Here is a 13,448-nt window from a genome sequence, read left to right on the forward strand (position 1 = left end):
CCTACATACATTTGCTAGTAGGTGTCCCTCATTCCCATTTCAAAATGTTGGGAGGTATATATAACATATGACTTTGTGTATATACCAAACATGTGACGTTTTATATCTTTGCAAACTTCCAGTTATGTGAGCTGTGAGTAGAGAACACTGCCAGGGACACAACAGTCACTTCTCCCGCACTTTTTCTTTCACTTTGTTCTTTTATTGTGAACTATGTGAGGCATTTGTGTGGGAAAATGTTATGTCAGGAGCACTGACACCGCACGTCCCCTCATCTTCACCTCAGGCACCCTCTCCCTCCTCCCACTGCCGCCTCCTCTACATGGCTCCGCCCCTCCTACTTCTCACCCCGCCCGCTGTGTCTGCTAGCACGCCCTGTCCCCGCCCAATGTCCCTCCCGTCTCTGGCTGAGTGGATGATGGGCGGATCAAGCCGGAAGCAGCATGGCGGCCACACTGCCCCGGACACAGGTAACCCGGACAACGGGGGAGCGGGGAATGGGGCGGGGGGACCCGGGGTGTCTGAGAGGAATGTGTCACCCCGGGTGGGGAGGGGAGCGCCGGACAGGACCGGGGGATTCAGCTGGAGAGAGAGAGAGAGACACTGATTGTATACAGAGAACCTTAAAAAGAGAGAGAGAGAGAGAGACCCCTCACCTCACTATACAGAGAGAGAGAGAGAGACTGATTGTATACAGAGACCCTAGAGAGAGAGAGAGAGAGAGAGACCCCTCACTATACAGAGAGAGAGACCCCCTCACTATAGAGAGACCCCCACACTATAGAGAGAGAGAGAGACACTGATTGTATACAGAGACCCTATACAGAGAGAGAGAGAGACCCCTCACCTCACTATACAGAGAGAGAGACACTGATTGTATACAGAGACCCTATAGAGAGAGAGACCGACCCCTCACTATACAGAGAGAGAGAGACTGATTGTATACAGAGACCCGAGAGAGAGAGACCCCCTCACTATGGAGAGACCCCCACACTATAGAGAGAGAGACACTGATTGTATACAGAGACCCTATACAGAGAGAGAGAGACCCCTCACCTCACTATACAGAGAGAGAGACCCCCTCACTATAGAGAGACCCCTCAACTCACTATAGAGAGACCCCTTCGCTATAGAAAGACCCCCTCGCTATAGAGAGACCCCTTCGCTATAGAGAGACCCCCTCGCTATAGAGAGACCCCCTCGCTATAGAGAGACCCCCTCGCTATAGAGAGACCCCTTCGCTATAGAGAGACCCCCTCGCTATAGAGAGACCCCTTCGCTATAGAGAGACCCCTTCGCTATAGAGAGACCCCTCACCTAACTATAGAGAGAGAGACCCCCTCGCTATAGAGAGAGACCCCCCTCACCTCACTATAGAGAGAGACCCCCTCGCTATAGAGAGAGACCCCCCTCACCTCACTATAGAGAGAGACCCCCTCGCTGTAGAGAGAGACCCCCTCGCTGTAGAGAGAGACCCCCTCGCTGTAGAGAGAGACCCCCTCGCTGTAGAGAGAGACCCCCCTCACCTCACTATAGAGAGAGACCCCCTCGCTGTAGAGAGAGACCCCCTCGCTGTAGAGAGAGAGACCCCCCTCACCTCACTATAGAGAGACCCCCCTCGCTATAGAGAGAGACCCCCCTCACCTCACTGTAGAGAGACCCTCCTCGCTATAGAGAGAGACCCTCCTCGCTATAGAGAGAGACCCTCCTCGCTATAGAGAGAGACCCTCCTCGCTATAGAGAGAGACCCTCCTCGCTATAGAGAGAGACCCTCCTCGCTATAGAGAGAGACCCTCCTCGCTATAGAGAGAGACCCCCCCTCACCTCACTATAGAGAGACCCCCAGACAGAGACCCCTCACCTCCTCACTATACAGAGAGACAGGGGAGTGTCGGGCGGGGGGGTGTCAACCAACTTCTGTATAAGACCCCCTGACACCTACCGACCTCTATATAAGACTTCAGTTGCATTGTGAATGGTGAAAACAATTGTTATATACAATGAGTATAGAAGAGAATCTCCCCCCCTTTAAAATAATCACGTTATTGCTTTGCAAGCCTGAAATGAAGACACAGTTTTTGTTTTATCCAGCTGTATTTACTGAGTGTAAATTATAACACCCAAGTGAAAGATATAACACTAACATGTCAGAAAAAAATCAGAATCACTGAGTTGGAAAAAGGATCACCCCCTCTAAAAATGACTTGTAAACGCAATCAGGTGTAGCTAATCACCTTTTCAATGGCACGCAAAGTCATTTGTTTTTTAACTGTGATTTTGATTGGCTCAGCATGTAAAGAGCTTTCCTGGAGCATTTCAGTCTCTGGTAGTGCAACTGAAGCAAACCATAAACTGTGGGTGGCAAGGCGCTGCCACCAGAATCTCTGGGATAAAGTTGTAGACAGACACAGGTCAGGAGATGGATACAAAAAATTTCAAAGGCTTTAACAATGCCTAGAAGCACAGTGAAGTCTATTAGGAAGTGGAAGGTATTTGGTACAACACAGACCCTCCCTGGATCAGGACATCGCTCCAAACTGGATGAAAGAGCCAGGAAGAAACTGGGCAGAGAGACCACCAAGAGGCCAACAGAAACTCTGAATGAGTTGCAGGAATATTTGACAAAGAATGGTGATTGTGTGCATGTGACAACAATATCACAAATTCTCCACAAATGTGGCTTGTATGGGAGGGGTGCAAGATAAACGCCACTTCTCAAAAAATGCCACATGCAGTCATGACTGAGCTTTACCAAAACACACCTTGAAGGTTCTGAGGCCACATGGAAAAAGGTTTTCTGGTCAGATGAGACTAAAATGTAATGATGTGGCCTCAACACCAAACGATATATCTGGAGGAAATCCAATACAGCTCACCATCCAAATAACACAGTTCCTACAGAAAAGCATAGAGGGGGTAATATCCTGTTATGGGGGTGTTTCTCTGCCGTAGGGACTGGAGCACTTGTCAGGATAGAAGGAAAAATGGATGGGGCAAAATACCATCAAATTCTTGAGGAAAATCTGCTGCCCTCTGCCAGAAAGTCGTCAATGGGAAGAAGGTTTACCTTCCAACATGACAATGACCCAAAGCACACAGCAAGAATGACCACGCAGTGGTTGAAGGAGAAAAAGGTGAATGTCCTTGCATGGTCTAGTCAGAGCCCAGATTTAAACCCCATTGAAAATCTGTGGAATGACTTGAAGACAGCAGTCCACAAACAGTCACCATCAAATTTTACTGAACTTGAGCAGTTCTGCAAAGAAGAGCAGGCAAATATTGCAAAGTCTAGATGTGTGAAGTTAGTAGAAATATATCCCAACAGACTAAAGGCTGTAATTAAGGTGGTTCAACAAAACACTGACACAAGGGGGTGATCCCTTTTTCCAACTCAGTGATTCTGTGTTTTAATTTTTTTTTATCTGACGTGTTGGTGTTATATTTTTCACTTGGATGGTATAAGTTGCACTATGACATAAGTTGAGTAAATACAGCTGGATAAAACAAAATCTGTGTCTTCATTTCAGGCTGCAAAGCAACAAAATGTGATTATTTTAGGGGGGGGGATTAATTTCTATACCCACTGTATGTCTCCCAGCAGTGACTGGTGTTCAATCAGTGCGGAGAAATGCAGGTCTGTGCTCTATGTGATGAAGCACTGAATGTCCCCAACGTTTCCATGTGTAGAGGGGGAAGTTCTGAGCAGACAGAACCCTGCATGCCGATTCTTCTAGTTTTGTTTTGTGCTGATATTTGCTATAGACCAGAATGAACCAATGTGCCCATAGGATGCAATACTGCTGTGTTCAGATCATTGTATCCCGTGTGTATGAGCCCCGGAGTCTCATCAGTTGTACTTAGTAATGCCGTGTTTGGATATATGACTGTTGTGTGTCCATGGGGTAAAGGGGGGCCCTCCCTGCAGGGAGGCATATCGGTCTAATTATGTAGATTTAAATAAAATAAAAAAGGCGATGAACCTGTAGCCTGATGAAATAAAGTATTGTGTCCATTTGGAGACTCTGTGCTTTTTACCTTTTAAAGCTAAACTCCAGCTTTTGTTATGGTTTACATACACTATATTAAGTATTGGGACGCCTGCCTTTACACACACATGAACTTTATTGGCATCCCAGTCCTAGGCTGGCCATAAACTATACAATTTTCTTTAGATTTACCTTCAAATATGTAGTGCAAGGGCCTGCCTGACTGCATGCACATTGAATGTGTTTAGGTTTGACCTCATATTATATGGTTTTGGTATATCTAAAGGAAAATTGTATAATATTGTATGGCCAGTCTTAGTCTGTAGGGCTCAATATTGAGTTGGCCCAACCTTTGCAGCTATAACAGCTTCAACTCTTCTGGGAAGGCTGTCCACAAGGTTTAGGAGTGTGTCTATGGGAATGTTTGACCATTCTTCCAGAAGCGCATTTTTGAGGTCAGGCACTGATGTTGGACAAGAAGGCCTGGCTCGAAGTGTCTGCTCTAATTCATCCCAAAGGTGTTCTATTGGGTTGAGGTCAGGACTCTGTGCAGGCCAGTCAAGTTCCTCCACCCCAAACTTGCTCATCCATGTCTTTTATGGACCTTGGTTTGTGCACTGGTCCAAATCATTTGGTGGAGGGGGGATTATGGTGTGGGGTTCTTCTTCAGGGGTAGGGCTTGGTCCCTTAGTTCCAGTGAAGGGAACGCAAAAAGCGGAGTTCCACCCGTTTTTTAGTTTATTAAAAGTCAGCAGCTACAAAAAGCATAGCTGCTAACTTGTAATAAACCGACACTTACCTGTCCAGCGATGCGGCCACCCGGAGCCTCGCTCCTCAGCGTTGTCATAGCAACTGTGGGCACCCGGCCTTGACAGCTTATGGCTTCACAGCCGGGCGCGCGCTGCGCATGCGTGAGTCGTGCTGTGCTCTGCTCTGCTATTGGCCAGCCAATCTTCTTGGACCTGTGTTGTGTCCCAGAAGATCACTGGCAGGGAGGGGCCGCCTAGGGCGAGAGGAGGAGTTGCCTAGATGGCCGAGAACAGGAAGGAGGAAGTGGGACAAGAAGTCCCACTAAAAAGAGGGTACACTCTCCCCCACCCCCTCCCAAAAAAATGACATGTAAATGTGCCATGTCAGGGGGCGAGGAGTGCTTAAAGCGGAAGTTCCACTTTTGGTTGTAACTCCGCTTTAAGACATCAGCATACAAAGACATTTTTGGACAATTTTATGCTCCCAACTTTGTGGAAACAGTTTGGGGATGGCCCCTTCATGTTCCAACATGACTGCGCACCAGTGCACAAAGCAAGGTCCATAAAGACATGGATGAGCGAGTTTGGGGTGGAGGAACTTGACTGGCCTCAACCTGATAGAATACCTTTGGGATGAATTAGAGGGGAGATTGTGAGCCACGCCTTCTCATCCAACATCAGTGTTAAGACCCCTTTCGCAATTGGGTGCTTTTCAGGCGTTTTAGCGATAAAAATAGCGCCTGAAAAGCGCCTCTCATGGGGCTTTCACACTGGGGCAGTGCGCTTGCAGGATGGGAAAAAAAGTCCTGCTATCAGCATCTTTGGGGCAAACACCCGGGCAGCGCCCTAACAGGGGTGCTTTTAACCCTTTCTTGGGCCGCTAGCAGGGGTTAAAAGTGCCTCGCTAGCGGCTGAAAAGCACGGCTAACGCCGGCACCGCCCCAGTGTGAAAGTAGCATAAACCTTGTGGACAGCCTTCCCAGAAGAGTTGAAGCTGGTATAGCTTCACTGGGTGGGCCAACTCATTATTGAACCCTATGGACTAAGACTGGGATGCCATTAAAGTTCATGTGCGTGTAAAGGCAGGAGTCCCAAAAACTTTAACAATATAGTGTAGGTCGGTGGGGCCAAGCTGGCCCAAACAAACTTTGTCCCTCACTAACATGCGAGGCCATTGGTTGTGCTGTATAAAGTGTGTGTAGCTGAGTTTACATGCAGTATACCGCAATGACTTCCATTCTCATACCGAAACACAATAGAGTCCGAGCGGCGCTCAGCCATTCATAGAAAGCAATGAATACAAAGCTTCCTCTAAATGAGTCTAAGGTTGTGGCATCATCCTGCCTCTCTGACTCAGCCAATCAGAGAAAGCATTACATTCATTGCTAGAATACATGGCTTTCTATGAATGGCTGAGCGCCGCTCGGACTCTATTCTGTTCCGGGTATGAAACAGGAAGTCTTGGCTTGAACCCAGAACATAGTCTGGTATGATGTATGTGGCCTCAGCTACATACAGTTTGTACCGCACATCCAGCGGCCTCACATGTTAGTGAGGCACAACGTTCATTGGGGCCAGCTTGGCCCCAACCAACCATCTAAAGTGTAACAAAACCTGGAGTTTAGCTGTGAGCCCATACACACAGCTGTGCCTACCTGCAAAATTGTGAGCTTCCTTTAGCTGCGCAGTAGAATAGTAGGACACCTCTGCTTTCAGGGATGCACAGATCCCGCAGGTTGTATGTGTGAGCGACTAAACACATCTGCTCATAAATGTGTAGCCATTCACTTGAGTGAAAGAAGAATTGTACAGGTCTAAATGCCATATGTATCTAAACACAAGTACTTTAGATGTGTAAACTATTTTCTGCAGGATGGCCTGCCAGCAAGAACCTGTATGTTCTTTAAAGGGTAACTCCACTTTTCGAGGTTAAAATAGCAAATAAAAAAAAATATATATATACAATTGGGGTACAAGTTGTATTGTTAAAAATTCACCTTTCCCTTTCAACCTGCAGTGCTGTCATTTTCTGTAAAATGCAATGTGACAACCTGGAGGCCTTCTATACATAGATGGCGTACAAAACCCCCCCCCCAGAAATGTTAATCTCTGCTTGTTTGATGATTTTTTCCCAGACGTCTGCACTGCCCTGGTTCACGTTGGTGTGATTTGACATGCCAAATCGGTGTCAATTGCTGGCAATGGCACCGTCCTAACTGGTGCAACGCCGTTTATGTACTACTTCTTGCGATTTCGGGGTGCGATTTCTATTGACGTCTGTGCAGAAACCAGCACGATATCTGTGAAATCACAGCCGAAATCCATACTAAAATACAGAAGCTGAACTCGCACGGCTTCATTCCCGTAGCTCAGTGTGAACCTGGGCTACAAGTCAGATTTTGGGCATCCCCTGCAACAAAAATGTCAGTTTTGGTTGAGATACTGCCAAAAAAAAAAAACGCATGTAAAGGGATGCAGATCTTGCCACTCCTCAGAGTCCTGCAGGTGCAGCAGCTGATTGATAATTATAAAATCACTCCCATACAGATTAATTTTGCGTATGGACATAGACAAATGCAGGCCATACATGGGTCGAATTCCGAACAAATTTTATTTTGAAAATCAGAAATGTTGTGTGTTTTGTGATCTGATGGTGCCACCATTGATTCCGAATGATTTCGAAATATCGACCAATCAAGCCTTCAATTTCCCCTCGTGTTGCTACAGAAAAGAATTTTCGTGGCTGGGAATTATCTATTCTTACTAGGAATTTTCTTTTCTTGCACTCACGCGCATTTCGATTATATTTCTCACACGATTCTCCCATTATTGATTAGAAAATCGTTTGTATTTCCAAAAATTTGCAACATGCCCGATCACTCAAATTAGATGGCCGCAAGAAATTTGGCCATTGCTGCGTCCCACTAATGGTGCAAAATTCAAACACAAATTATTTCGGAATTCAACCCATGTATGGCCTGCAAAAGAGCTGTTTCTTCAGAATAACAAAAGGTAGGGATCAGTGCAACAAAGCTTGTTAAAATCCCTGCAATGTACAGAGATCACCCAGAGGGGAATTTTATATTTCTCAAGTTCTCAAGCAAATTAGAATTCCTTTTTAACATTGTTATCCACCAAGGAATCACACCCTCTGTGTGTGTGTGTGTGTGTGTGTATATATATATAATATATACACACTGGATTCTGTTCTGGCTTATTATACAATGATTATTAGTATATGATATTCCTGATGTACACTGAGTGCTGATGATTAACGGTCAGCAATGCCAACATTACCGAGCCAGTTCAGTGGTCCAGATATATATGATTTATGATAGTGTTGAGTTTCAAGGCTTCAGGTTGCAATGTGTCATTATTATACATTATTTATATAGTGCAGTAGTACTGTGCTAAGTACATATCGACATCCTATGATGGTGTACAATCTATACAGGTTATGAATGCAGTGATGATATGGATGGGTCATCCATTAACTGTATAGAGCAGTTTATGAGCTATAGCAGTAGTTTAGTTCAATTTAATTTAATGGCAATTTTTTTTCTAAGACCTCTTTCACACTGGAGACATTTTTCAGGCACTACAGCGCTAAAAATAGCGCCTGAAAAAAGCCTCAGCTGCAAACCCAGTGTGAAAGCCCGTGTGCTTTCACACTGGGGCGCTGCGCTGGCAGGGCGTCACAAAAAGCTTCTTAGCAGCGGTGTAGGAGCGGTGAATACACAATGGGGCGGCGCTGTGATACTGCCGGTGTCTTGCCGAGAAAGTTCCCCCGGCGGATAAGGACCCCCCCTGTACTGCGCAGGCGCTGCGCTTGCACAGTATGAATGACTAGGAGCCGCCGAAAATAGTCGAAGCTGAAAAACTTCAATCAGCTGTACACGGCACCTGCGCCCTAGGTCCAGGTTCAAGCCCCACCATCCAAGTGGACCTAAAGGGAGAATAAAAAAGTGCGGAGCGCAGCGAGGCCGTGCCCGAAGCGTGGCAAGCGAAGCAAGCCCGCGAGGGGCCCTCCTACAGGCGCCGTGTACAGATGATTTCTATTCTATTTGGCTTCAACTATTTCCGCCGCCTCCTACTGCGCAAGCGCTGCACCTGCGCATTAGAGGGGGATCCTTATCCGCCGAGGGGAACTTTCTTGGCTGAACACCGGCAAAGCGTTGCTGCAGCGGCGTTCTGCGGGCGGATTTAACCCCTTTTTGGCCACTAGCGGGGAGTTAAAACCGCCCCGCTAGCAGCCGAATAGCGCCGGTAAAGCGGCGCTAAAAATAAAAATAGGGCCACTTTACCGATGACGCACGGGGTTGCTCAGTGTGAAAGGGGTCTTATTGTTATATAGTTTAAAGTAATCATATAAGCATTAAAATTCTCCAATTTGTCACCACATTTTAAAGTTCACTGTGTGTTTGTGTGTGTATGTATATATATATATATATATATATATATATATATATATATATATGTGTGTGTATTTCAATCTGCTTATAGATTACTTGCTGTGCCCAACATGCTAATTACATTTTGAAATAAAATCTGTTTTTCGTTCCCTACCTTATTTTAGACCCAGTGATGTAATCACTGAGTCTCTGTACTTCTCAATGCAATGCAGGCAGATCATGACTTGTAGGATTGGCCAGCAGGGTGGCGTACGTAGCTCCATCAAAACATCACAGCACCCTGTCTCACTACTCCTCCTTAGAGCCTTCAAGTGTTACTAAACTCACAACAGTAAAATCAGTCTGTATATGCAGTAAAGCATGCTCACCGTGGAAGCTAAAGGGTTAATCCTCTGCATTGTGTAAAAAAGGCTGTTTGTTTGATCCTGTCTTCTCTGATCCTCCCCTTCTTCCACAGACCCCAAATCATCTGATAGAACAGAGCCTTGGGAGCGCTCTGCACATGCTCAGTTTAGTGTCTTGGCGGGCGGGCTGGGACAGTCACACTGGTGAGGAAAGAGCTAGAGGATGCTGGATGTCCTCCAGCCAGGGGATGAGGTGGTCTCTGTCTGACCTGCTACAGCGGGGGTCAGACATTCATCAATCGTGATCATCTGACAGGTAGATCACAACCCGGAATGCTGTCAGCTCCTGACCACACCGGCCACCTGTGCAATCTTTATCATGTAAAGCCAAACTGAACTGAAGTCCAGCGTTTAAAGATGCACAGCAGAGCACACAATACACTTGCAGAGCTGCAGCGGAGTGCCGAGTGCGCTCCTGAACCCAACACTAGTTTAGAAAGTATATATCCACTTCTGTCGGGCGGAGTGATCTCCACTCTACAAATGATGTCTCAGCCTCAGATTTGCTGTCATTGGGAGGCCGGGAGAGGAAGAGAGAATGGCACCGTGAGGAGAGGAATTCAAGTAAGCAAAAGCAGCAGGCGCTGGCTGGTAAATCTTTACTTTTGACAGTGTAATGTTTTGTTACACTGACAGTGATGCCCGTACACACGGTCGGATTTTCCGATGGAAAATGTCCGATCGGAGCGTGTGGTCGGAAATTCCGACCGTGTGTGGACTCCATCGGACATTTTCCATCGGATTTTCCGACACACAAAGTTGGAGAGCAGGAGATAAAATTTTCCGACAACAAAATCCATTGTCGGAATTTCCGATCGTGTGTACACAAATCCGACGGACAAAGTGCCACGCATGTTCAGAATAAATAAAGAGATGAAAGCTATTGGCCAGTGCCCCGTTTATAGTCCCGACGTACGTGTTTTACGCGTTCAGAACGATCGGATTTTCCGACAACTTTGTGTGACCGTGTGTATGCAAGACAAGTTTGAGCCAACATCCGTCGGAAAAAAATTCATGGATTTTGTTGTCGGAATGTCCGAACAATGTCCGACCGTGTGTACGCCCTATGAGAGGGGTGTTGTGATATGGGGGGGGGGGGGGGGGGCAGTAAAGGGGTTAATAATAACATTAGTAATGTACATCATGAAGGGGGTTAATGTGCTGCCATTGGTCACTGATGCATTAGTGTTACTAAACCCAGGACCCTGCATTCACTATATCTGATCTCCCACAGTACACAGAACATGGAAATGCAATTATTTTAGTAAATGTAAACTGCTAAATACATTTTCTCATCAGCAGTATATAGCAGTCTTGTGACTTATATCAGTGTCTAGTTAAAGTTTGTAGGAGGAGTTTTCATTCTCCCCTATCTGTCCTATGAGGCTGCAGAACCCCTGGCCCTGTGCCGATCACATGCACCCTCCCTAGAAAAAAAAAAAAAAAAAAAAAACCTCTCTAGCAATACACACCAAACTGAGCATGTGCAGCTTGTCCCCTACCCTCTGTACTATCTGGAGAGGAATTGGGGACAGTGTAAGAAAGGGTGGATCAGAGAAGACAGGATCAAACAGCCTTTTTACACAATGCAGAGATTAACCCCTTAGGTTCCACAGTGAGTATAACAAGCATGCTTTACTGCATATACAGACTGATTTTACTGTTGTAAACTTTGGGGGGGGGGGGGGGGGCGCTCAGGCATTGGAAGGTTTATTTATTTATTTTAGAACCTTAATGCTGGGAATGCGTTAGTCTCCATGCACACTGAAGCTCAAAAACGTCTGCTTTTGGGAGTTTTTTTTTTTTTAACAGCCCATAAACTCCCCTCTATGTTATCCTATGTGTCCATGCACACATGGACATTTTTGGATGTTTATCAGCAGTGGAGTTTATGGGCTGTTTTCTGAATGCCATAAAATCACGTTCAGGAATCATTTTTCTGACTACAAAAAACGCCAAACGCTCAAAATCGCTTCAAATCTTTGCGTCGTAACTCCGCCGGACTCCGTTCCTAACGGAAAGCCTGTTCGTCTGTATGCTGGTCCAACGGACCAGATACGACGCAAGGGCAGGGTACTACATCTCGCGCTCGCTGCAATAGGAATAACAACCGCTCTAGGAAGAGTCCTGGTGGTTCTAAAATCTTCCATTTATGGATGATGGAGGCCATTGTGTTTATTGGGACCTTCAATACTGCAGAAATTTTTCTGTAGCCTTCCCCAGATCTGTGTTTAGATAGAATCCTGTCTCAGAGGTCTACAGACTATTCCTTGGACATGGCTTGGTTTGTGCTCTGACATGCACTGTTACCTGTAGGACCTTTATATAGACAGGTGTGTACCTTTCCAAATCATGTGCAATCAACTGAATTTACAACAGGTGGACTCCAATCAAGTTGTAGAAACATCTCAAGGATGATCAGTGGAAACAGGGTGGACCTGAGCTCAGTGTTGAGTGTCATGGCAAAGGCTGTGAATACTAAGGCTCGGTTCACACAGGGGCAACACGACTCTGGCCGCGACTTTGCGAGGCGACCTGGACACGACCTGAGGGCGACACCACAGCGCGACTTGGGACGACTTCAAGTCGCCTCCAGGACAGGCCACTTTCCAGTGGCCAATCAAACTACAATCAGCTCTGGGGAGGGAGGGGTTTGCTTGAAAAAAACATCTTCTCTTCCTGTGAAGTCGCTTCACTATAGACCACGATCCGACTTGTAGGCGACTTCCATTGAAATCAATGGGTACAAGTCGCCTAGAAGTCGCCTTGAAGTAGTACAGGGACCGTTTCTGAAGTCGGAGCGACTTCAGTAGCGTACATTAAGACGGCTCTCATTCACTTGAATGGAATTTCTGATGTTAAGCGACTTGGGACGACTTGAGGTCTGACAAGTCGGATCCCAAGTCGCGGTAGTGTGAACCGGCACTTAGACCCCTTTCACACTGAGGTGGTTTGCAGGCGATATTGCACTAAAAATAGCGCCTGCAAACCGACCCGAAACAGCCGCTGCTGTGTCTCCAGTGTGAAAACACGGAGGGCTTTCACACTGGAGCAGTGCGCTAGCAGGACGGGAAATAAAGTCCTGCAAGCAGCATCTTCGGAGCAGTAAAGGAGCGGAGTGTATACACCGCTCCTTCACCGCTCCTGCCCATTGAAATCAGTGGGGCAGCGCGGCTATACCGCCAGCAAAGCGCCTTGTGGTGGTTTTTAACCCTTTCTTGGCTGCTAGCAGGGGGTAAATCCACCCTGCTAGCGGCCGAATACCACCGCTAAAATGGCGGTAAAGCGCCGCTAATAGCGGCGCTTTACCGCCGGCGCACTACCGCCCCAGTGTGAAAGGGGCCCTATATACATGAGATTTTTTTCGTTTTTTATTTTTAATAAATTTTCAAAGTTTTTGAACTTCTTTCCCGTTGTCATCATGGGGTATTGTTTGTAGAGTTTTGAGGAAGATAATGAATTGAATCCATTTTGGAATAAGGCTGTAACATAAAATGTGGAAAAAGTGAAGCGCTGTGAATCCTTTTCAGATGCACTGCACAGCGAGTGAATTTCAGAAACTTACTGATGAATGGGTTGATAATTTACTCATTGGGTAACCCCCCCCTCTCCATTCGATATAAGCAGATTGTTCGATTGACTTTTGTGAAGGAGTTTGTTGGAATATTTTTGGCCGAACAGCACAGGCGTCCAATCAGATGAAGACCTTGTTCAGGTATTCTGACAGCCATCACTGCAGGGGAATTCATCCAATGACTAGAACGTTTAAAACTTTTTTTTGGACAGGTTCTCTTTAAGGAAACCTATTATGTTTGCTCAGTATTTACCCAAGAGTAATTGGCCAGAAGGCCTTGTTTATATGGACAGTGCCTGTATTAAATGAAAAGCTTGAAACAG

General features: G+C 46.3%; 1 protein-coding gene across 1 annotated transcript in view; it reads left to right on the forward strand.

The window, feature by feature from the left end:
• Positions 1-365: 365 nt before the first annotated feature.
• EPS15 (epidermal growth factor receptor pathway substrate 15) overlaps positions 366-13,448 on the forward strand; it is a 226,143-nt gene continuing 213,060 nt past the window's right edge. The window contains exon 1 of the mRNA XM_073593554.1: positions 366-470. Within this exon, the coding sequence (XP_073449655.1) occupies positions 444-470 (27 nt within the window). The 5' untranslated portion in view covers positions 366-443. The remainder of the gene's footprint in view (positions 471-13,448) is intronic.

The sequence above is a fragment of the Aquarana catesbeiana genome, linkage group LG07 (assembly GCF_042186555.1).
Source record: "Aquarana catesbeiana isolate 2022-GZ linkage group LG07, ASM4218655v1, whole genome shotgun sequence".
Lineage (NCBI taxonomy): Eukaryota > Metazoa > Chordata > Amphibia > Anura > Ranidae > Aquarana > Aquarana catesbeiana.